The sequence below is a fragment of the Staurois parvus genome, unplaced genomic scaffold (assembly GCF_062004578.1).
Source record: "Staurois parvus isolate SC_StPar_1 unplaced genomic scaffold, SC_StPar_1.0 ptg003284l, whole genome shotgun sequence".
Taxonomy (NCBI): Eukaryota; Metazoa; Chordata; class Amphibia; order Anura; family Ranidae; genus Staurois; species Staurois parvus.
Window position 1 is genome coordinate 1 of NW_028321080.1, and position 26,332 is coordinate 26,332.

General features: G+C 56.5%; 1 protein-coding gene across 2 annotated transcripts; it reads right to left on the reverse strand.

Moving 5' to 3' along the window:
- Nucleotides 1-6: 6 nt before the first annotated feature.
- LOC149428377 (uncharacterized) lies at nucleotides 7-26,325 on the reverse strand. Of its 2 annotated transcripts, XM_089667485.1 has the most exons (9): nucleotides 26,232-26,325; nucleotides 17,355-18,795; nucleotides 15,433-15,461; nucleotides 15,284-15,351; nucleotides 12,816-13,503; nucleotides 9,234-9,336; nucleotides 8,716-8,813; nucleotides 2,009-2,080; nucleotides 7-985 (listed from the first exon to the last, which is right to left on the reverse strand). In XM_089667485.1, exons 1-9 carry the CDS (start codon nucleotides 26,285-26,287, stop codon nucleotides 730-732), a joined length of 2,811 nt encoding a protein of 936 aa, XP_089523611.1. In that variant the 5' UTR covers nucleotides 26,288-26,325; the 3' UTR covers nucleotides 7-729. The 2 variants fall into 2 exon arrangements, with proteins under 2 accessions (XP_089523611.1, XP_089523612.1); XM_089667486.1 differs by lacking the exon at nucleotides 9,234-9,336 and having other exon boundaries at nucleotides 818-985.
- Between the last annotated feature and the right edge of the window lie 7 nt (nucleotides 26,326-26,332).

Here is a 26,332-nt window from a genome sequence, read left to right on the forward strand (position 1 = left end):
GGTGGATAGGTGACTGCCATGTCAATCGGCCCCAGAGGATAGACAACTAACATTTCTACCGGCCCCGGAGGATAGGCAACTACCACGTCAACCGGCCCCAGAGGATAGGCAACTACCACGTCAACCGGCCCCAGAGGATAGGCAACTACCACGTCAACCGGCCCCAGAGGATAGGCAACTACCACGTCAACCGGCCCCAGAGGATAGGCAACTACCACGTCAACCGGCCCCAGAGGATAGGCAACTACCACGTCAACCGGCCCCAGAGGATAGGCAACTACCACGTCAACCGGCCCCAGAGGATAGGCAACTACCACGTCAACCGGCCCCAGAGGATAGGCAACTACCACGTCAACCGGCCCCAGAGGATAGGCGACTACCACTTCAACCAGCCCCGGTGGATAGGCGACTACCACTTCAACCAGCCCCGGTGGATAGGCGACTACAATTTCAACCGGCCCAGGAGGATAGGCAACTACCACGTCAACCAGCCCCGGTGGATAGGCAACTACCACTTGAACTGACCCAGGAGGATAGGCGACGACCACTTCAACCAGCCCCGGTGGATAGGCGACTACCATTTCAACCGGCCCCGGAGGATAGGCAACTACCACTTCAGCCGGCTCCAGGAGACAGATGACCACCAGATATGGCAGCCCCAGAAGACAAATGACTACAAGATGAGCCGGCCCCAGCAGAACGATAAGGCCGTAGTCGCGGTGACATCATCTAGTGCAGCTCCACCTCCTCCTCCTGTAGTTCCGCCTCCAGCTGCTCCAGTTTGTGTTGCAGTAACAGTTCGAAGTTCACACTTTCTTTGTTGTCCACACAGCTGCGGGTGCGCCCACCTCCCCGCCCTTTCTTCTTCCTCCTACGTGGGGCGCTGCTGTCCTTAAACACCATAATCCTCCTCAGCGGGCGCTGGCTTGTAAGGATGAGAGATCCACCCTTCATTACCGGCTCCTCGAATATGGTCTCAAATTTTCTGTATGGAGGGAAGAGACACGGATCATTCTACCGCAGCAACATACGTGGATCATTCCACCGCAGCAACACACACGGATCCTTCCACCGCAGCAACACACACGAATCATTCCGCCGCAGAAAAACACAGATCGTTCCGCCGCAGCAACACGCGGATCGTTCCGCCGCAGCAACACGCGGATCGTTCCCCCGCAGCAACACGCGGATCCTTCCCCCGCAGCAACACACGCGAATCCTTCCCCCGCAGCAACACACGCGAATCCTTCCCCCGCAGCAACACACGCGAATCCTTCCCCCGCAGCAACACACGCGAATCCTTCCGACGCAGCAACACACGCGAATCCTTCCGACGCAGCAACACACGCGAATCCTTCCACCACAGCAACACACGCGAATCCTTCCACCACAGCAACACACGCGAATCCTTCCACCACAGCAACACACGCGAATCCTTCCACCACAGCAACACACGCGAATCCTTCCACCACAGCAACACACGCGAATCCTTCCACCACAGCAACACACGCGAATCCTTCCACCACAGCAACACACGCGAATCCTTCCACCACAGCAACACACGCGAATCCTTCCACCACAGCAACACACGCGAATCCTTCCACCACAGCAACACACGCGAATCCTTCCACCACAGCAACACACATATTGGTCCATCTCCTCTGCTGCTTCCAAATTTTTGTAAACTGTACTGCCCTAGTGACTGGGCTCATACCTCTCAACCCCTGACCACACTGGTGACTGGGCTCGCACCCCTCCCCGACCACACTGGTGACTGGGCTCGCACCCCTCCCCGACCACACCGATCACTGGGCTTGCACCCCTCCCCGACCACACCGGTCACAAGGCTCACACCCCTCCCCGGCCACACCGTTCACTAGGCTCGCACCCCTCCCCGACCACACCGATCACTGGGCTCGCACCCCTCCCCGACCACACCGGTCACAAGGCTCACACCCCTCCAGCTTCCTTTCCAGAGACCATGGTGACATGAAGGCCATCTGCTGACCTCTTCTCAGTGGGTGTACGGTAATTCTTGTTGGTGTAGATCTCTTCCAGGCTGAAGTCGTCTTTTTGCAATCTGTAGAAGACAGACAGACAGACATCAGATTGCAGATCTAAGACCCTCGCAGGGGTCCCGGTGTATGAGGCCGTGTTTGGACCGCAATGTAAACCTGACAGAGACTGTAACCTTTCCACCCAGCAGGAGGTCACAGGTTCCCATGTACATGGGCAGCCTGGGAGGAGGTCACAGGTTCCCATGTACATGGGCAGCCTAGGAGGAGGTCACAGGTTCCCTCGTCCATGGGCAGCCTGGGAGGAGGCCGCATGTTCCCTCGTCCATGGGCAGCCTGGGAGGAGGCCGCATGTTCCCTCGTCCATGGGCAGCCTGGGAGGAGGTCGCATGTTCCCTCGTCCATGGGCAGCCTGGGAGGAGGTCGCATGTTCCCATGTACATGGGCAGACTGGGAGGAGGTCGCATGTTCCCTCATACATTAGCAGCCTGGGAGGAAGTCGCATGTTCCCTCATCCATGGGCAGCCTGGGAGGAGGTCGCATGTTCCCTCGTACATGGGCAGACTGGGAGGAGGTCGCATGTTCCCTCATACATTAGCAGCCTGGGAGGAAGTCGCATGTTCCCTCGTCCATGGGCAGCCTGGGAGGAGGTCGCATGTTCCCTCGTACATGGGCAGCCTGGGAGGAGGTCACATGTTCCCTCGTATATTGGCAGCCTGGGAGGAGGTTGCGTGTTCCCTCATCCATGGGCAGCCTGCACACTGTAGCACACACTGCTCCCGGACTCCATACTACATGGCGGGTGTAGAGGTATATCAGACAATGTAGCGCACACTGCTCCCGGACTCCATACTACATGGCAGGTGTAGAGGTATTGAGGATGTTTCCCTTCACCTCCTTCCCCAGAAACACAACAGGAAGTTGGAGGACATCTCACAAAGTGAGGTGGAATTCTCCTCTTCCCTCACTTCCTGTTCTGGGGACAGAAATGTTGGATTTCCTCTCTTTATTTCTCAGTCACAATAGCAGATCGGGGGAGGGGTGAATCTCCCCAATGGGGACACACAGCACTGAAGGTCTAACCTTCCCCAAGTCCTGGTGATTCTCCGTGACACCAATGTCACCTACCATTGTACCAGGAGATGCCAGTCTGACCATAAGGAACGGCCCGGAATGTAGGACTTCTAGCTGACCTTCCAATTCATCAGAAGGAAGGATTTCCCGGTATCCAGCATCTGAATGGATATCCACCACTCCAGAACCAATCCGATCTTAGGAGTCGGACACACAGGCAGATCCAAGGACTCCCGATGTTTGTCCCACGCCGAGATGATAGGAGACCACATCTAACACACCAACCACGTTCCCCCATCTTGTGTAACCATACAGGATGGTAATGCCGATCAATACCCAAATATGTGCTGATAATAATCAATAAATGAGAAAAATATATATCCAAATTGGTGATAAAAAAAAACAAAAAAAGTCTGTGCAAAATTATTCAAATGTGTGTCCTTCGATCATTAAATAAATATTCAATAAAATAATAAATATCAAAAATAAAAATCGAAAAAAAAAGGTAAAAATTCAATGAATTTTGTGCAAAAACGCAAAACAAACTTGGTGCAGAGGTGAGCGGGGATGAAATATCTGAGTGCTCTCCGTCCAATCAGCCGGAGGTGATGCAGGTGAAGGGTGCAGATAGATGGCTACTATGTGAGCCGGAACGGTCCTACGGATCTCTCCCTCCTCAGATCTTCCCTTGATCCCGCCCATAAAGCATCCCTCATACGGATCTCTCCCTCCTCAGATCTTCCCTTGATCCCGCCCATAAAGCATCCCTCATACGGATCTCTCCCTCCTCAGATCTTCCCTTGATCCCGCCCATAAAGCATCCCTCATACGGATCTCTCCCTCCTCAGATCTTCCCTTGATCCCGCCCATAAAGCATCCCTCATACGGATCTCTCCCTCCTCAGATCTTCCCTTGATCCCGCCCATAAAGCATCCCTCATACGGATCTCTCCCTCCTCAGATCTTCCCTTGATCCCGCCCATAAAGCATCCCTCATACGGATCTCTCCCTCCTCAGATCTTCCCTTGATCCCGCCCATAAAGCATCCCTCATACGGATCTCTCCCTCCTCAGATCTTCCCTTGATCCCGCCCATAAAGCATTCCTCATACGGATCTCTCCCTCCTCGGATCTTCCCTTGATCCCGCCCATAAAGCATCCCTCATACGGATCTCTCCCTCCTCGGATCTTCCCTTGATCCCGCCCATAAAGCATCCCTCATACGGATCTCTCCCTCCTCAGATCTTCCCTTGATCCCGCCCATAAAGCATCCCTCATACGGATCTCTCCCTCCTCAGATCTTCCCTTGATCCCGCCCATAAAGCATCCCTCATACGGATCTCTCCCTCCTCGGATCTTCCCTTGATCCCGCCCATAAAGCATCCCTCATACGGATCTCTCCCTCCTCGGATCTTCCCTTGATCCCGCCCATAAAGCATCCCTCATACAGATCTCTCCCTCCTCAGATCTTCCCTTGATCCCGCCCATAAAGCATCCCTCATACGGATCTCTCCCTCCTCGGATCATCCCTTGATCCCGCCCATAAAGCATCCCTCATCCGGATCTCTCCCTCCTCAGATCTTCCCTTGATCCCGCCCATAAAGCATCCCTCATACGGATCTCTCCCTCCTCGGATCATCCCTTGATCCCGCCCATAAAGCATCCCTCATCCGGATCTCTCCCTCCTCAGATCTTCCCTTGATCCCGCCCATAAAGCATCCCTCATCCGGATCTCTCCCTCCTCAGATCTTCCCTTGATCCCGCCCATAAAGCATCCCTCATACGGATCTCTCCCTCCTCGGATCATCCCTTGATCCCGCCCATAAAGCATCCCTCATCCGGATCTCTCCCTCCTCAGATCTTCCCTTGATCCCGCCCATAAAGCATCCCTCATACAGATCTCTCCCTCCTCAGATCTTCCCTTGATCCCGCCCATAAAGAATCCCTCATACGGATCATGTAGAGAAAAGTGCAGAGTGCTTTATCGTGGATAATAATCAACACTCTAATATGCGCTCACATTGATTAGACACAATCTGCACTTTGTATAAAGCGGTGGAGAGCAGCCTCTCGGGGGCGCTCACATACACTACCAGTGCTCGCCGTGTAAGCGTGGTGACGTCACTGCCCCTCCCCAACACGTATCTCCACAGGGATTCCTGGCTTCGTCCGGGGGATGTAGTATGACAATCACAACACCCAACTCCCTATATAGTGTTAGGGCGCCATTTTCTTGTAGTTCTAACTGGTTCCTCCATCTTTTTGGGGTCATAACCGTTTATCTCTCCTGAGAGCTATTAATGACAATATAACTCTTTTGTAGCAATGACATGTAATTTATCAGAGTGTATCATGTATCAGATACCGTGTATGTCCCAGGATCCTCATGTAGCATGTACTCTCCACATGCTCTATATCAACATATGACAATACAAACATCATTCAAATGACAAATCCATTGTAAACAATCCATGGATGATGGACCATTCATTGCTATAGAAAATGATACATCTGCAGAAAATTTATTGTAACAAAATAAGAACAATGAAAATATCTCATCAAAATACCCAAAATGACCTAAATCTATTGATGATAAATGAATTGCTGCCTTCATATCATAAACTACCCGATACAAATCTATTGTGTGCCATTGTAATAACATGCGTCTATCAGCAACGCATGTCAGAAAAAGAGACCTTTCCAAATATACTCACCTGACTGTTATCTGAGGGACATTGTAGATGGATTGAACCTAGAATGTATTAGAGACCGGCATTTCTCCTGTGGAAGAAGTTCCTTCAGACCTGTGCCATGTCTTGGTCGAAGATAAAATTGTGTCGGAACCCGAGCGAACTTCAGAAGGTTCAGCACATGACTGAATCTTTCTAGGACCTGTCCCATCTGCTGGGCATTTGAAGTCCATGTCTGAGCACTTTGCCATTTAGGTCCCCCACAATGGGAATCTCAACAACCCCAGAGCTGGGGCCTACACATAGAAAAGTGACAGCAGAAAAAGACCGAGTGCTCCATCGAGGCCGCCCCTTTTTTTTTGGGTGGGGAATAAATATGGAAAGGCCAAATATCAACCACCACATACTGGTAGTGGCGACCCTCCATGGAGACCTGCAGAATCCATTGGTGAGGCTGGAGAACCATAGTGTGTGTCATCCTTGATATCCACGGACACTAGGAAGTCCCCCTAATGAAGCAAAGAAAACACGGACTGGGTAGATCCCACCCGGAATGTTTGTCCCAGGCCAGAAGTCCCTGTTAGGATTCAGGTTGGAGTAGAAGCCGTGAGACCTCTTCTCCTCCAGCACGCGAGCAGGGACCCCCTTGGACAGCCTCAGAGACCATCAGACGTCCCCTCACCCTACCTCATAGAAGGACTAGGAAGTCCTCCTCTCTGCCATGGCTTTCTGAGGGACAGGAGGCCTGTAACCCAACAAGGAAGCAGCCAACCAGCTCAGAGGAGTCTTTGCCAAGGCCAGACAGCCAAGTGACTCCTGGTCACCCCCGACACCCCCCAAGTCACTCCCTGAACATGTACCCCAATACTTGAAGAGACTGCGGCTGTGCCCAGAGGCTGCAGATTGCATGTTTTCATGACTGGGGGATTAAACATGGCTGACCAGTGTGAAGAACCAAGGGAAACGGCCAAATATTCCACCATCGAGGACCACCATTCCTTACCAGCAGACCAAAAGGCCACACCCTCATACAGGAGGGTCTTCAGGTACTCCATCCCCCCCATCCCCAGGTGACCATCACCCTGGACCTGTGGAGCACACTGACAGCGAGTACCCCGGGGGTCTGCAGGATCAACATTAGAGGCTGTCCCCACTCACATGGGGTCTGGGTACAGTTCCTCTCAGACTCAGGTGACCAATCAAGGCAGAAGAGACCATGAACTGTGACTCACACCATGAAGTGGGACTGAACAGACCATGAAGTGGGACTGACACCATGAAGTGGGACTGAACAGACCATGAAGTGGGACTGACACCATGAAGTGGGACTGAACAGACCATGAAGTGGGACTGAACAGACCATGAGTGGGACTGAACAGACCATGAAGTGGGACTGAACAGACCATGAAGTGGGACTGAACAGACCATGAAGTGGGACTGAACAGACCATGAAGTGGGACTGAACAGACCATGAAGTGGTCTGAGAGAAATCTTCAGAGAGTCATCATGGACACATCTATCACTCAAGGACACTACCGAAAAACAGAGCCTTAGTGGAGGTGGGAGGGGCTATGTGTGGGCGGGGATTCCTGCCTTTTCCTGGCCAATGTCCATTCACCTGAAGGTGGCAGCATAGCCCAAGTAGTCATACATATGAAGCACTTTGTGTCCTGTGACGTGTAATGTGTCCCCCGTGACGTGTGACCTGTGACATGTAACGTGTGACCTGTGATGTTCGATTGAGAAATCACACAACTTACATGATAACAGCCGCAAAATGTGCTCCTCCACCTCACTATTCATCCCAGTGGGGGCCCCGTCAATGTGGAGTCATTGTGGAGGCCCCGTCAATGTGGAGGACCCGTCAATGTGGATTCATTGTGGAGGCCCCGTCAATGTGGAGTCATTGTGGAGGACCCGTCAATGTGGATTCATTGTGGAGGCCCCGTCAATGTGGAGTCAATGTGGAGGACCCGTCAATGTGGAGTCATTGTGGAGGCCCCGTCAATGTGGAGGCCCTGTCAATGTGGATTCATTGTGGATGCCCCGTCATTGTGGAGTCATTGTGGAGGCCCCGTCAATGTGGAGGACCCATCAATGTGGAGGACCCCGTTAATGTGGAGGACCCCGTTAATGTGGAGGACCCCGTCAATGTGGAGGACCCCGTCAATGTGGGGTCATTGTGGAGGCCCCGTCAATGTGGAGGCCCCGTCATTGTGGAGGACCCCGTCAATGTGGAGGACCCCGTCAATGTGGAGGACCCCGTCAATGTGGAGGACCCCGTCAATGTGGAGTCATTGTGGAGGCCCCGTCATTGTGGAGTCATTGTGGAGGCCCCGTCAATGTGGAGTCATTGTGGAGGCCCCGTCAATGTGGAGTCATTGTGGAGGCCCCGTCAATGTGGAGGACCCATCAATGTGGAGGACCCCGTTAATGTGGAGGACCCCGTCAATGTGGGGTCATTGTGGAGGCCCCGTCAATGTGGAGTCATTGTGGAGGCCCCGTCATTGTGGAGTCATTGTGGAGGCCCCGTCAATGTGGAGTCATTGTGGAGGCCCCGTCATTGTGGAGTCATTGTGGAGGCCCCGTCATTGTGGAGTCATTGTGGAGGCCCCGTCAATGTGGAGTCATTGTGGAGGCCCCGTCAATGTGGAGTCATTGTGGAGGCCCCGTCATTGTGGAGTCATTGTGGAGGCCCCGTCAATGTGGAGTCATTGTGGAGGCCCCGTCATTGTGGAGTCATTGTGGAGGCCCCGTCATTGTGGAGTCATTGTGGAGGCCCCGTCATTGTGGAGTCATTGTGGAGGCCCCGTCATTGTGGAGGCCCCGTCATTGTGGAGGCCCCGTCAATGTGGAGGACCCCGTCAATGTGGAGTCATTGTGGAGGCCCCGTCAATGTGGAGTCATTGTGGAGGCCCCACCTTTGGCATTCTCTTACCGGAGACGTTTGGGGAGGCCCATCGGCGTGAGAGTCCCTTCTTGCCTCGCCACTCTCTTCCGTATCTGAATGTTGGACACTTTGCACTCCTTGGTCTCCTGTAAGAGAAGTCAGAGCTCGTTGTGACTCCCTGAAAGTCCCGCAAGGTCCAGCATTAAAGGAGAACTCCAGGCCAGAGATCGGGGATCCCCATTACACGCCTGTCCTACCAAAGAGCCCCCCAATGGTCCATATGGTGGGGACTACAGGAAGAGACGCTGAAGTTCTGCTCCCTTGGTCCCCCCCCCCCCCCCACACTAGGAATAAAGTACCAGCAGCATATTGGGGGGTTCCGGGGTACACCATCCTCTCTGGTAGGTTTCCCCCCATTGGCCAACACTGAGAGGTAACAGAGCCCCAATTTCGCCTTCCAGGTACAGGGGAGTGCAGGAGGGGAACATAGAGACACATGGGGGCAATTATCCATTTCACTGACTACTGTCTGCCTGGAGTTCCCCTTTAAATGTCCATCTTCTCACCTTACACTGAGAGAGAGGATCAGATTCCCCTGCAGTGTCAGCGCCCCCGAGATTCCCCTCCTCCGTCCCTGTCACTGCATCCAAACACCGGCCAGGCGGGGAGCTGGAGGGAAGGAAAACATGACAAGCGGGATGAGGGACAACCATGAGGAAGGAAGACAGCCACACTGAGGGACCCCCGCACCGAGAGAGACCCCCCGCACCGAGAGAGACCCCCCGCACCGAGGGAGACCCCCCGCACCGAGAGAGACCCCCCGCACTGAGAGGGAGACCCCCCGCACCGAGGGAGACCCCCCGCACCGAGAGAGACCCCCCGCACTGAGAGGGAGACCCCCCGCACCGAGAGGAAGACCCTTGAACCGAGAGACACCACCCCGCACTGAGAGGGAGACCCCCCGCACTGAGAGGGAGACCCCCCGCACCGAGAGGAAGACCCTTGAACCGAGAGACACCACCCCGCACTGAGAGAGACCCCCCGCACTGAGAGGGAGACCCCCCGCACTGAGAGGGAGACCCTTGAACCGAGAGACACCACCCCGCACCGAGAGAGAGACACCACCCCGCATTGAGAGAGACACCACCCCGCATTGAGAGAGACACCACCCCGCACCGAGAGAGAGACACCGCACCGAGAGAGAGACCCCCCGCACTGAGAGGGAGACCCCCCGCACCGAGAGGAAGACCCTTGAACCGAGAGACACCACCCCGCACTGAGAGAGACCCCCCGCACTGAGAGGGAGACCCTTGAACCGAGAGACACCACCCCGCACCGAGAGAGAGACACCACCCCGCATTGAGAGAGACACCACCCCGCACCGAGAGAGAGACACCGCACCGAGAGAGAGACCCCCCGCACTGAGAGGGAGACCCTTGAACCGAGAGAGACCCCCCGCACCGAGAGGGAGACCCCCCGCACCGAGGGAGACCCCCCGCACCGAGAGGGAGACCCTTGAACCGAGAGGGAGACCCTTGAACCGAGAGGGAGACCCTTGAACCGAGAGACACCACCCCGCACCGAGAGACACCACCCCGCACCGAGAGAGAGACACCACCCCGCACCGAGAGAGACACCACCCCGCACCGAGAGAGAGACACCACCCCGCATTGAGAGGGAGACCCCCCCGCACTGAGAGGGAGACCCCCCGCACCGAGAGGAAGACCCTTGAACCGAGAGACACCACCCCGCACTGAGAGAGACCCCCCGCACTGAGAGGGAGACCCCCCGCACTGAGAGGGAGACCCTTGAACCGAGAGACACCACCCCGCACCGAGAGAGAGACACCACCCCGCATTGAGAGAGACAAAACCCCGCACCGAGAGAGAGACACCGCACCGAGAGGGAGACCCCCCGCACCGAGGGAGACCCCCCGCACCGAGAGGGAGACCCCCCGCACCGAGAGGGAGACCCCCCGCACCGAGAGGGAGACCCCCCGCACCGAGAGGGAGACCCTTGAACCGAGAGGGAGACCCTTGAACCGAGAGGGAGACCCTTGAACCGAGAGACACCACCCCGCACCGAGAGACACCACCCCGCACCGAGAGAGAGACACCACCCCGCACCGAGAGAGACACCACCCCGCACCGAGAGAGAGACACCACCCCGCATTGAGAGGGAGACCCCCCCGCACTGAGAGGGAGACCCCCCGCACCGAGAGGAAGACCCTTGAACCGAGAGACACCACCCCGCACTGAGAGAGACCCCCCGCACTGAGAGGGAGACCCCCCGCACTGAGAGGGAGACCCTTGAACCGAGAGACACCACCCCGCACCGAGAGAGAGACACCACCCCGCATTGAGAGAGACACCACCCCGCACCGAGAGAGAGACACCGCACCGAGAGGGAGACCCCCCGCACCGAGGGAGACCCCCCGCACCGAGAGGGAGACCCCCCGCACCGAGAGGGAGACCCCCCGCACCGAGAGGGAGACCCCCCGCACCGAGAGGGAGACCCTTGAACCGAGAGATACCACCCCGCACCGAGAGAGAGACACCACCCCGCACCGAGAGAGAGACACCACCCCGCAACGAGAGAGAGACACCACCCCGCACCGAGAGAGAGACACCACCCCGCACCGAGAGAGAGACCTCCCCCCGCACCGAGAGAGAGACCCCCCCCGCACCGAGAGAGACCTCACCAGGGGCAGACAACGACCCCACCGTACACACGTGGGCAGACAACGACCCCACCGTACACACGTGGGCAGACAACGACCCCACCGTACACACATGGGCAGACAACGACCCCACCGTACACACGTCGGCAGACAACGACCCCACCGTACACACATGGGCAGACAACGACCCCACCGTACACACGTCGGCAGACAATACCTCACCGTACACACGTGGGCAGACAACGACCCCACCGTACACACGTGGGCAGACAACGACCCCACCGTACACACGTGGGCAGACAATACCTCACCGTACACACGTGGGCAGACAACGACCCCACCGTACACACGTGGGCAGACAACGACCCCACCGTACACACGTGGGCAGACAACGACCCCACCGTACACACGTGGGCAGACAACGACCCCACCGTACACACGTGGGCAGACAACGACCCCACCGTACACACGTGGGCAGACAATACCTCACCGTACACACATGGGCAGACAACGACCCCACCGTACACACATGGGCAGACAACGACCCCACCGTACACACATGGGCAGACAACGACCCCACCGTACACACATGGGCAGACAACGACCCCACCGTACACACATGGGCAGACAACGACCCCACCGTACACACATGGGCAGACAACGACCCCACCGTACACACATGGGCAGACAACGACCCCACCGTACAAACATGGGCAGACAACGACCCCACCGTACACACATGGGCAGACAACGACCCCACCGTACACACATGGGCAGACAACGACCCCACCGTACACACATGGGCAGACAACGACCCCACCGTACACACATGGGCAGACAACGACCCCACCGTACACACATGGGCAGACAACGACCCCACCGTACACACATGGGCAGACAACGACCCCACCGTACAAACATGGGCAGACAACGACCCCACCGTACACACACGGGCAGACAATACCTCACCGTACACACACGGGCAGACAACGACCCCACCGTACACACATGGGCAGACAACGACCCCACCGTACACACATGGGCAGACAACGACCCCACCGTACACACATGGGCAGACAACGACCCCACCGTACACACATGGGCAGACAACGACCCCACCGTACACACATGGGCAGACAACGACCCCACCGTACAAACATGGGCAGACAACGACCCCACCGTACACACATGGGCAGACAACGACCCCACCGTACACACATGGGCAGACAACGACCCCACCGTACACACATGGGCAGACAACGACCCCACCGTACACACATGGGCAGACAATACCTCACCGTACACACACGGGCAGACAACGACCCCACCGTACACACATGGGCAGACAACGACCCCACCGTACACACATGGGCAGACAATGGTTCTGGTCTCGGTAGCAGATCATAGGCATGGACTGTGAGTCGTTCAGATGAAGGGACCGATCTATGGTGGATTGGTGGCTCCATACCTAATGGCATACTGCAGAACACTTTCCGGCTGGCAGTTTGTCCAGAGGGCAGACGGGTGCTTCTCCTTTTTCAGGCAGGATAAGGAGATGGGTGACAACGGCAATTTGCGGCATTCCTCTATGGTGCCCACACTGTGCCTCCTTTTCCTGGAGACCTTGGCTTTGCAGGAACACACTGGGACATCCGGCTCTGCTGCCTCCAGGCTGTACCTCCGTGGCCGATGGGGCAGTAAGGGGCAGGACAGACAGCGCTGGAGGGGCGGGCGGTGCAACGTGGAAACAGGACTGGAGATCTCAATCTTCAGCTGAAGGTTCATGTCTGTTCTGGAGGCCGGAGAAAGGGACTTTCCGTTCTCCTCGGCCTGATATCGGGATGGAGTGTCAGAAGATCTGGAAGGATGTCCTTCAGAGTGCAGAGACTGATGGGAATCTCCATCTGCAGCAGAATTCTCCTCTCTAGTGGAGACACTGGGTGACTGAGGCTCCTCCACATTTTGTGTCTCCGGACGACTCTTCTTGGGGGAAAAAAAAATTTCAGCAAAGCTCTCCAGCTTAGTACGGACGCTCTGGAAGAGCGGGACCAGGCCCCATCTAGGCACCTTCGCAGGAGGAGACAGAAGAGGTGGTGCAGGACTGGAGGCGAGAAAATCAGGTGGGAGCTCTGTGGTTCCTGACAGGATGGGAACATCTGTAGACAAGGAAATAAAAGCAGTGACACGGAGAACGTCTGGAATTTACCAAGCAGAGAACACCCTCTGACACGGAGAACGTCTGGAATTTACCAAGCAGAGAACACCCTCTGACACGGAGAACGTCTGGAATTTACCAAGCAGAGAACACCCTCTGACACGGAGAACGTCTGGAATTTACCAAGCAGAGAACACCCTCTGACATGGAGAACGTCTGGAATTTACCAAGCAGAGAACACCCTCTGACACGGAGAACGTCTGGAATTTACTAAGCAGAGAACCCCCTCTGACACGGAGAACGTCTGGAATTTACTAAGCAGGACACACCCTCTGACATGGAGAACGTCTGGAATTTACCAAGCAGAGAACACCCTCTGACACGGAGAACGTCTGGAATTTACCAAGCAGAGAACACCCTCTGACACGGAGAACGTCTGGAATTTACCAAGCAGAGAACACCCTCTGACACGGAGAACGTCTGGAATTTACTAAGCAGAGAACCCCCTCTGACACGGAGAACGTCTGGAATTTACTAAGCAGAGAACCCCCTCTGACACGGAGAACGTCTGGAATTTACTAAGCAGAGAACCCCCTCTGACACGGAGAACGTCTGGAATTTACTAAGCAGGACACACCCTCTGACATGGAGAACGTCTGGAATTTACCAAGCAGAGAACACCCTCTGACACGGAGAACGTCTGGAATTTACCAAGCAGAGAACACCCTCTGACATGGAGAACGTCTGGAATTTACCAAGCAGAGAACACCCTCTGACACGGAGAACGTCTGGAATTTACCAAGCAGAGAACCCCCCCTGACACGGAGAACGTCTGGAATTTACTAAGCAGGACACACCCTCTGACACGGAGAACGTCTGGAATTTACTAAGCAGGACACACCCTCTGACACGGAGAACGTCTGGAATTTACTAAGCAGAGAACACCCTCTGACACGAAGAACGTCTGGAATTTACTAAGCAGAGAACCCCCCCTGACACGGAGAACGTCTGGAATTTACTAAGCAGGACACACCCTCTGACACGGAGAACGTCTGGAATTTACTAAGCAGGACACACCCTCTGACACGGAGAACGTCTGGAATTTACTAATCAGAGAACACCCTCTGACACGGAGAACGTCTGGAATTTACTAAGCAGGACACACCCTCTGACACGGAGAACCTCTGGAATTTACTAAGCAGGACACACCCTCTGACATGGAGAACGTCTGGAATTTACTAAGCAGGACACACCCTCTGACATGGAGAACGTCTGGAATTACTAGGCAGAGAACCCCCTATGACATGGAGAACGTCTGGAATTACTAGGCAGAGAACCCCCTCTGACATGAAGAACGTCTGGAATTACTAGGCAGAGAACCCCCTCTGACATGGAGAACGTCTGGAATTACTAGGCAGAGAACCCCCTCTGACATGGAGAACGTCTGGAATTACTAGGCAGAGAACCCCCTCTGACATGGAGAACGTCTGGAATTACTAGGCAGAGAACCCCCTCTGACATGGAGAACGTCTGGAATTACTAGGCAGAGAACCCCCTCTGACATGGAGAACGTCTGGAATTACTAGGCAGAGAACCCCCTCTGACATGGAGAACGTCTGGAATTACTAGGCAGAGAACCCCCTCTGACATGGAGAACGTCTGGAATTACTAGGCAGAGAACCCCCTCTGACATGGAGAACGTCTGGAATTACTAGGCAGAGAACCCCCTCTGACATGGAGAACGTCTGGAATTACTAAGCAGAGAACCCCCTCTGTCCTACCTTGGACATCAGGCTGGCCCGGAGGACTGACACGGCTGAGCACAGCACAATCGGCAGTTACCGGCATCCTGAAATCAAGCAGAAAACAGAGGAAAGAACAACGGCCATTCACACACAGCATGGATGAGCCAGCATATCTGTGTACATACCGGTCAGTGGGCGGAGCCTGTGTACGAACCTACAGAAAGGAGAACCACAGAAAGACGGTTAGTCACAGGAGAAGTGTTGTGCTACTGCGACCTCCTCCATTCACCAATATTACTGTCAGTCCTGACACTGTGCAACCTCCTCCATTCACAGGAACCACCCTCACCCCTGACACTGTACAACCTCCTCCATTCACTAATATTACTGTCAGTCCTGACACTGTGCAACCTCCTCCATTCACAGGAACCACCCTCACCCCTGACACTGTACAACCGCCTCCATTCACTAATATTACTGTCAGTCCTGACACTGTGCAACCTCCTCCATTCACAGGAACCACCCTCACCCCTGACACTGTACAACCGCCTCCATTCACAGGAACCACCCTCACCCCTGACACTGTACAACCTCCTCCATTCACTAATATTACTGTCAGTCCTGACACTGTGCAACCTCCTCCATTCACAGGAACCACCCTCACCCCTGACACTGTACAACCACCTCCATTCACAGGAACCACCCTGACACTGTAGAACCTCCTCCATTCACAGGAACCACCCTCACCCCTGACACTGTACAACCTCCTCCATTCACAGGAACCACCCTCAACCCCGATACTGTACAACCTCCTACATTCACAGGAACCACCCTCATCCCCAATACTGTACAACCTCCTCCATTCACAGGAACCACCCTCACCCCTGACACTGTAGAACCTCCTCCATTCACAGGAACCATCCTCATCCCTGATACTGTGCAACCTCCTCCATTCACAGGAACCACCCTCACCCCTGACACTGTACAACCTCCTCCATACACAGGAACCATCCTCACCCCTGACACTGTACAACCTCCTCCATACACAGGAACCATCCTCATCCCTGACACTGTACAACCTCCTCCATTCACAGGAACCATCCTCATCCCCGATACTGTGCAACCTCCTCCATTCACAGGAACCATCCTCATCCCCGATACTGTGCAACCTCCTCCATTCACAGGAACCACCCTCACCCCTGACACTGTACAACCTCCTCCAGTCACAGGAACCACCCCCACCCCTGACACTGTACAACCTCCTCCATTCACAGGAACCATTCTCATCCCTGACACTGCACAACCTCCTCCATTTACAAGAACCACCCCCACCCCTGGCACTATAGAACCTCCTCCATTCACAGGAACCACCCCCAAACCTGACACTATACAACCTCCTCCATTCACAGGAACCGCCCCCACCCCAACACTGTACAACCTCCTCCATTCACAGGAACCACCCCCACCCCTGGCACTATAGAACCTCCTCCATTCACAGGAACCACCCCCACCGCTGGCACTATAGAACCTCCTCCATTCACAGGAACCACCCCCAAACCTGACACTATACAACCTCCTCCATTCACAGGAACCACTCCCACCCGACACTATACAACCTCCTCCATTCACAGGAACCGCCCCCACCCCAACACTGTACAACCTCCTCCATTCAGAAACCATTCTTACCTCTGACACTGCACAACCTCCTCCATTCACAGGAACCACCCGCACCCCGACAGTATACAACCTCCTCCATTCACAGGAACCACCCCCACCCCTGGCACTATAGAACCTCTTCCATTCACAGGAACCACCCCTGGCACTATACAACCTCCTCCATTCACAGGAACCACCCCCACCCCAACACTGTACAACCTCCTCCATTCAGCAGTCAATCCTGATCAGCTTGGAGTGTAATCTGCCGATGTGGACCTCCAGTTCTGTACGGAGTACTATGGTTCAGTTGGGTGGTCCTGCTTTCACCTCAGATCACGGAGTCTGCCATGGTGGGGGGATTTGTGTCAATGTGACCTTCAGGAAATATCTGCTGTTCTGCCACCCAGTGACCCCAATCCTGCACTGCGGACTGCAATACTCCTCCACTCACCTGGCATGCAACATCGTGGAGTTCCACAAACAGGACCCTGTTAGCCGTCCTCTCCAAAGGTGATGCCAACAGACAAGCAAGATCCTCATTCCGAGGTCTGCAGTATCTGGATGGAGTGGTCTGGAACTGGGGTCCATGCTGGGCTCTAGACCTGTGATTTCTGCAAGTGGGAGTCTGTATTGGGGGTCCTTGCTGGGCTATTACCCCATAATCACTGAAAGGAGGAGTCTGTATTCGGGCTCCATGCTGGACTGTGTCCTTGTGAGTTCTGAAAGAAGGGGTCTGTAATGGGGCTCCACGCTGGGCTATTTCCTTGTGGTCAGTGAAAGAAGGGGTCTGTAATGGGGCTCCACGCTGGGCTATTTCCTTGTGGTCAGTGAAAGAAGGGGTCTGTAATGGGGCTCCACGCTGGGCTATTTCCTTGTGAGCTCTGGACGGGGAAGTCTGTAACGGGGCTCCACTCTGGGCTATTTGCTTGTGGTCAGTGGAAGAAGGGGTCCATAATGGGGCTCCATGCTGGGCTATTTCCTTGTGGTCAGTGGAAGAAGGGGTCAGTAATGGGGCTCCACGCTGGGCTATTTCCTTGTGGTCAGTGGAAGAAGGGGTCAGTAATGGGGCTCCACGCTGGGCTATTTCCTTGTGACCTCTGGACGGGGAAGTCTGTAATGGGGCTCCATGCTGGGCTATTTCCTTGTGGTCAGTGGAAGAAGGGGTCCATAATGGGGCTCCATGCTGGGCTATTTCCTTGTGGACAGTGGAAGAAGAGGTCCATAATGGGGCTCCATGCTGGGCTATTTCCTTGTGGACAGTGGAAGAAGGGGTCCATAATGGGGCTCCACGCTGGGCTATTTCCTTGTGGTCAGTGGAAGAAGGGGTCAGTAATGGGGCTCCACGCTGGGCTATTTCCTTGTGAGCTCTGGACGGGGAAGTCTGTAATGGGGCTCCACTCTGGGCTATTTCCTTGTGGACAGTGGAAGAAGGGGTCCATAATGGGGCTCCACGCTGGGCTATTTCCTTGTGGTCAGTGGAAGAAGGGGTCAGTAATGGGGCTCCACGCTGGGCTATTTCCTTGTGGTCAGTGGAAGAAGGGGTCAGTAATGGGGCTCCACACTGGGCTATTTCCTTGTGGTTAGTGGAAGAAGGGGTCAGTAATGGGGCTCCACGCTGGGCTATTTCCTTGTGACCTCTGGATGGGGGAGTCTGTAATAGGTGCTCATTCTGGGCTACATTCCCCCGATCTGCAGAACGATTGGTTCGTATCAGGGGCTCACGCTGCTGTACTTTGATCTGTCCTCTAGTAGGCGTGCTCCTTAACCAAGGATTGTGCTGGAGTGCTCTTCCTTGATATCCGGAAGCAGAGGTCTGTGAGGAGGGCTCAGTGTCTGGGGTCACCTCTTTCTCCTGGAGGGGCGGTGTAGTCTGCAGCTCATTGGGCGAAGGACTGCAACACAAAAAACGGTTAATGTGATATTTGTGGGTATGAAATGATCCCATTCCTGAGCTCCATCTAATCCCTCCTGAGAGATCTGCTGCCTCAAGTACAACCACGTGCCACGGTACAGGTAGGTGTGAATGCAGACACGGGGACAATTCATTAAAGGGTATGGCATGCGTTATGCCGGTCACGTGCCCACATAATGCATGGGATGCTGAAAATGCCGGTCACGTGACCACATATCGCCTGGGATGCTGAAAATGCCGGTCACGTGACCACATATCGCCTGGGATGCTGAAAATGCCGGTCACGTGCCCACATAATGCATGGGATGCTGAAAATGCCGGTCACGTGCCCACATATCGCATGGGATGCTGAAAATGCCGGTCACGTGACCACATATCGCATGGGATGCTGAAAATGCCGGTCACGTGACCACATATCGCATGGGATGCTGAAAATGCCGGTCACGTGACCACATATCGCATGGGATGCTGAAAATGCCGGTCACGTGACCACATATCGCATGGGATGCTGAAAATGCCGGTCACGTGACCACATATCGCATGGGATGCTGAAAATGCCGGTCACGTGACCACATATCGCATGGGATGCTGAAAATGCCGGTCACGTGACCACATATCGCATGGGATGCTGAAAATGCCGGTCACGTGACCACATATCGCATGGGATGCTGAAAATGCCGGTCACGTGACCACATATCGCCTGGGATGCTGAAAATGTCAATTCACTATTGCTAGTATTGCTGTTGAAGGCAAGCAGCCCAGCAGGTCAGAAAAGGGGAAGGGATGAGGTGAGTGCCTGCCAAACCCCCCCCCCCCCCCCGAACCATGTCAGGTCACATGCCCTTAATGGGGGGGATACTTTGGGGTAGGGGGGCTTTGTCCCCCCCCCCCCAAAGCCCTTTGTCCCCATGCCCTTGGCCTCTCCCCCACAATCCTGGCCAGTGGTGAGGGGCTGTGATGAACCGCATGTCACCCCACCTGGGTGCTTCTGTTGGAGAACCACTTCCTCACGGCTGAGACCCAGGACTGAGCTATTATAGCCGGGCATCGCACCCCAGACTAGACGGGAAGGGACGGGACTAGATGGGACTAGACAGGACGAGAAGGGACTAGACAGGACGAGAAGGGACGGGACTAGACGGGACTAGACAGGACGAGAAGGGACTAGACAGGACGAGAAGGGACGGGACTAGATGGGACTAGATGGGACTAGACGGGACGAGAAGGGACGGGACTAGACGGGACTAGATGGGACTAGACAGGACGAGAAGGGACGGGACTAGACGGGAATGGACGGGACTAGATGGGACTAGACAGGACGAGAAGGGACGGGACTAGATGGGACTAGACGGGACGAGAAGAGACGGGACTAGACGGGACTAGATGGGACTAGACAGGACGAGAAGGGACGGGACTAGACGGGAATGGACGGGACTAGATGGGACTAGACAGGACGAGAAGGGACGGGACTAGATGGGACTAGACAGGACGAGAAGGGACGGGACTAGATGGGACTAGACAGGACGAGAAGGGACGGGACTAGATGGGACTAGACGGGACTAGATGGGATGGGACGAGAAGGGACGGGACAAGACTGGACGAGAAGGGACGGGACTAGAAGGGACGGGACGAGAAGGGACGGGACTAGACGGGACGAGAAGGGACGGGACGAGAAGGGACGGGACGAGAAGGGACGGGACGAGAAGGGACGGGACTAGACGGGACGAGAAGGGACGGGACGAGAAGGGACGGGACGAGAAGGGACGGGACGAGAAGGGACGGGACGAGAAGGGACGGGACGAGAAGGGACGGGACGAGACGGGACGAGAAGGGACGGGACTAGACGGGACGAGAAGGGACGGGACGAGAAGGGACGGGACGAGAAGGGACGGGACTAGACGGGACGAGAAGGGACGGGACGAGAAGGGACGGGACTAGACGGGACGGGACAAGAAGGGACGGGACTAGACGGGACGAGAAGGGACTAGACGGGACGAGAAGGGACTAGACGGGACGAGAAGGGACGGGACTAGACGGGACGAGAAGGGACGAGACGAGAAGGGACGGGACTAGACGGGACGAGAAGGGACTAGACGGGACGAGAAGGGACTAGACGGGACGAGAAGGGACGGGACTAGACGGGACGAGAAGGGACGGGACTAGACGGGACGAGACGAGAAGAGACGGGACGAGAAGGGACGAGACTAGACGGGACGAGACGAGAAGGGACGGGACTAGACGGGACGGGACTAGACGGGACGAGACGAGAAGGGACGGGACTAGACGGGACGAGACGAGAAGGGACGGGACTAGACGAGAAGGGACGGGACTAGACGGGACGAGACGAGAAGGGACGGGACGGGACTAGACGGGACGAGAAGGGACGGGACTAGACGGGACGAGAAGGGACGGGACTAGACGGGACGAGAAGGGACGGGACTAGACGGGACGAGAAGGGACGGGACTAGACGGGACGAGAAGGGACGGGACTAGACAAGACTGGACGAGAAGGGACGGGACTAGACGGGACGGGACGAGAAGGGACGGGACGAGAAGGGACGGGACGAGAAGGGACGGGACGAGAAGGGACGGGACGAGACGGGACGGGACTAGAAGGGACGGGACTAGACGGGACGAGAAGGAACGGGACTAGACGGGACGAGAAGGGACGGGACTAGACGGGACGAGAAGGGACGGGACGAGAAGGGACGAGAAGGGACGGGACTAGACGGGACGAGAAGGGACGGGACTAGACGGGACGGGACTAGACGGGACGAGAAGGGACGGGACTAGACGGGACGAGAAGGGACGGGACTAGACGGGACGAGAAGGGACGGGACTAGACGGGACGGGACTAGACGGGACGAGAAGGGACGGGACTAGACGGGACGAGAAGGGACGGGACTAGACGGGACGAGAAGGGACGGGACTAGACGGGACGAGAAGGGACGGGACTAGACGGGACGAGAAGGGACGGGACTAGACGGGACGAGAAGGGACGGGACTAGACGGGACGAGAAGGGACGGGACTAGACGGGACGAGAAGGGACGGGACTAGACGGGACGAGAAGGGACGGGACTAGACGGGACGAGAAGGGACGGGACTAGACGGGACGAGAAGGGACGGGACTAGACGGGACAAGAAGGGACGGGACACCATACAGTGTTTCACCCCCCTGTAGCCGCCTCCTCCTCTCCATACAGTGCTCCACCCCCCCTGCAGTCTCCTCCTCCTCTCCATACAGTGCTCCACCCCCCCTGCAGTCTCCTCCTCCTCTCCATACAGTGCTCCACCCCCCCTGCAGTCTCCTCCTCCTCTCCATACAGTGCTCCGCCCCCCTGTAGCCACCTCCTCCTCTCCATACAGTGCTCCACCCCCCTGCAGCCGCCTCCTCCTCCTCTACATACAGTGCCCCACCCCTCTGCAGCCTCCTCCTCTCCATACAGTGCTTCCCCCCCTGTAGCCTCCTCCTCCTCTCCATACAGTACTCCCCCCCCCTTGTAGCCTCCTCCTCCTCTCCATACAGTACTCCCCCCCCCCCCTTGTAGCCTCCTCCTCTCCATACAGCGTGCCACCCCCCTGTAGCCGCCTCCTCCTCTCCATACATTGCTCCACCCCCCTGTAGCCTCCTCCTCCTCTCCATACAGTGCTCCACCCCCCTGTAGCCTCCTCCTCCTCTCCATACAGTGCTCCACCCCCCTGTATTCTCCTCCACCTCTCCATACAGTGCTCCACCCTCTGTAGCCTCCTCCTCCTCCTCTCCATACAGTGCTCCACCCCTCTGCAGCCTCCTCCTCTCCATACAGTGCTCCACCCCCCTGCACCCTCCTCCTCTCCATACAGTGCTCCACCCCCGTAGCCTCCTCCTCTCCATACAGTGCTCCACCCCCTGTAGCCTGCTCCTCTCCATACAGTGCTCCACCCCTCTGCACCCTCCTCCTCTCCATACAGTGCTCCACCCCCCTGTAGCCTCCTCCTCTCCATACAGTGCTCCACTCCCCTGTAGCCTCCTCCTCTCCATACAGTGCTCCACCCCCCTGTAGCCTCCTCCTCTCCATACAGTGCTCCACCCCCCTGTAGCCTCCTCTCCATACAGTGCTCCACCCCCCTGTAGCCTCCTCTCCATACAGTGCTCCACCCCCTGTAGCCTCCTTCTCCTCTCCATACAGTGCCCCACCCCCTGTAGCCTCCTCCTCCTCTCCATACAGTGCTCCACCCCCTGTAGTCTCCTCCTCTCCATACAGTGCTCCACCCCCCTGTAGCCTCCTCCTCTCCATACAGTGCTCCACCCCCCTGTATTCTCCTCCAACTCTCCATACAGTGCTCCACCCCCCGTAGCCTCCTCCTCTCCATACAGTGCTCCACCCCCCTGTAGTGTCCTCCTCCTCTCCATACAGTGCTCCACCCCCTGTAGCCTCCTCCTCTCCATACAGTGCTCCACCCCCTGTAGCCTCCTCCTCTCCATACAGTGCTCCACCCCCCTGTAGCCTCCTCCTCTCCATACAGTGCTCCACCCCCCTGTAGCCTCCTCTCCTTACAGTGCTAAACCCCCCTGTAGCCTCCTCCACCTCTCCATACAGTGCTCCACCCCCCCTGTAGTCTCCTCCTCCTTCTCTCCATACGGTGCTCCACCCCCCTATAGCCTCCTCCTCTCTATACAGTGCCCCACCCCCTGTAGCCTCCTCCTCTCCATACGGTGCTCCACCCCCTGTAGCCTCCTCCTCTCCATACGGTGCTCCACCCCCCCTGTAGTCTCCTCCTCCTCTACATACAGTGCTCCACCCCCCTGTAGCCTCCTCCTTCTCTCCATACGGTGCTCCACCCCCCTGTAGCCTCCTCCTCTCTATACAGTGCCCCATCCCCTGTAGCCTCCTCCTCTCCATACGGTGCTCCACCCCCTGTAGCCTCCTCCTCTCCATACAGTGCTCCACCCCCTTGTAGCCTCCTCCTCCTCTCCATACAGTGCTCCACCCCCCTGTAGTCTCCTCCTCCTCTACATACAGTGCTCCACCCCCCTGTAGTCTCCTCCTCCTCTACATACAGTGCTCCACCCCCCTGTAGCCTCCTCCTTCTCTCCATACGGTGCTCCACCCCCCTGTAGCCTCCTCCTCTCTATACAGTGCCCCACCCCCTGTAGCCTCCTCCTTCTCTCCATACGGTGCTCCACCCCCCTGTAGCCTCCTCCTCTCTATACAGTGCCCCACCCCCTGTAGTCTCCTCCACTCCATACAGTGCCCCCCCCCCCTGTAGCCTCCTCCTCCTCTCCATACAGTGCTCCACCCCCCTGTAGCCTCCTCTCCTTACAGTGCTAAACCCCCCTGTAGCCTCCTCCTCCTCTACATACGGTGCTCCACCCCCCTGTAGCCTCCTCCTTCTCTCCATACGGTGCTCCACCCCCCTGTAGCCTCCTCCTCTCTATACAGTGCCCCACCCCCTGTAGTCTCCTCCACTCCATACAGTGCTCCACCCCCCTGTAGCCTCCTCCTCCTCTCCATACAGTGCTGCACCCCCCTGTAGTCTCCTCCTCCTCTACATACAGTGCTCCACCCCCCTGTAGCCTCCTCCTTCTCTCCATATGGTGCTCCACCCCCTGTAGCCTCCTCCTCTCTATACAGTGCCCCACCCCCTGTAGTCTCCTCCTCTCCATACAGTACTCCACCCCCCTGTAGCCTCCTCCTCCTCCTCCTCCTCTCCATACAGTGCTCCACCCCCCTGTAGCCTCCTCCTCCTCTCCATACAGTGCTCCACCCCCCTGTAGCCTCCTCCTCCTCTCCATACAGTGCTCCACCCCCCTGTAGCCTCCTCCTCCTCTCCATACAGTGCTCCACCCCCTGTAGCCTCCTCCTCCTCTCCATACAGTGCTCCATCCCTCTCTCTGTATTCCCCTCCCTATCTTTGTAGTCTCCTTCCCCTCTCTGTAGCCCCCTCTCTAGAGTCTCCTCCTCCCTCTCTGTAGCCCTTCCTCCTCTCTATAGTCTCCTCCCTCTCTGTAGCCCCTCCCCCTCTCTAGTCTCCTCCTCCCTCTCTGTAGCCCCCTCTCTATAGTCTCCTCCTCCACTCTGTAGCTCCTCCCCCTCTCTAGCCCCTCCCCCTCTCTTTAGTCTCCTCCTCACTCTCTGTAGCCCACTCTCTATAGTCTCCTCCTCCTCTCTGTAGCCCCTCCCTCTCTCTGTAGCCCCCTCTCTATAGTCCCCTCCCTCTCTATAGTCCCCTCCCTCTCTCTGTAGCCCCCACTCTATAGTCCCCTCCTCCTCTCTGTAGCCCTTCCTCCACCATATACTCTCCTCCTCCCTCTCTGGAGCCCCTTCCCCTCTCTGTAGCCCTTCCTCTTCCATATAGTCTCCTCCTCCCTCTCTGTAGCCCCTCCCCCTCTATAGTCTCCTCCTGTGTAGCCCCTCCCCCTCTCTAGTCTCCTCCTCCTGTGTAGCCCCTCCCCCTCTCTATAGTCTCCTCCTCCCTCCCTGTAGCCCCCTCTCTAGAGTCTCCTCCTCCCTCTCTGTAGCCCTTCCTCCTGTCTATAGTCTCCTCCCTCTCTGTAGCCCCTCCCCCTCTCTAGTCTCCTCCTCCCTCTCTGTAGCCCCCTCTCTATAGTCTCCTCCTCCACTCTGTAGCCCCTCCCCCTCTCTAGTCTAATCTCTGTAGCCCCTCCCCCTCCTCTCTGTAGCCCCCTCCCCCTCTCTATAGTCTCCTCTTGCCTCTCTGTAGCCCCTCCCCCTCTGTAGCCCCCTCTCTATAGTCTTTTGCTCCTCTCAGTAGCCCCTCCCCCCTCTATAGTCTCCTCCTCCTCTCTGTAGCCCCTCCCTCTCTCTGTAGCCCCCTCCCTCTCTATAGTCCCCTCCCTCTCTATAGTCCCCTCCCTCTCTCTGTAGCCTCCACTCTATAGTCTCCTCCTCCTCTCTGTAGCCCCTCCCTCTCTCTGTAGCCCCCTCTCTATAGTCTCCTCCTCCTCTCTGTAGCCCCCTCCCTCTCTATAGTCCCCTCCCTCTCTATAGTCCCCTCCCTCTCTCTGTAGCCCCCTCTCTATAGTCTCCTCCTCCTCTCTGTAGCCCCTTCCTCTCTCTGTAGCCCCCTCTCTCTAGTCCCCTCCCTCTCTCTGTAGCCCCCACTCTATAGTCTCCTCCTCCTCTCTGTAGCCCCTCCCTCTCTCTGTAGCCCCCTCTCTATAGTCTCCTCCTCCTCTCTGTAGCCCCCTCTCTATAGTCTCCTCCTCCTCTCTGTAGCCCCTCCCTCTCTCTGTAGCCCCCTCTCTATGTACATTCAGCTGTGTAATGTGAAGCGGACCACCTGTGTGTGAAGGATCTGGTAGAAGTTGCCAGACTTCCGGGTTGGAGGACCAGAATATGTATCAGCTTCTATCAGACACTTCTCACATCGGCGTCCCAACCCCCGCCCCGGAGTCCTCCCCCCTCACTGACCGGTATACCAGCAGCCGCCGCCTGTGCAACCGCCGATCCCCCGCATCACGTGACATGTCTGTTATGTCGCCACTCACTTCCGGCGTTGGATGATGACGCGA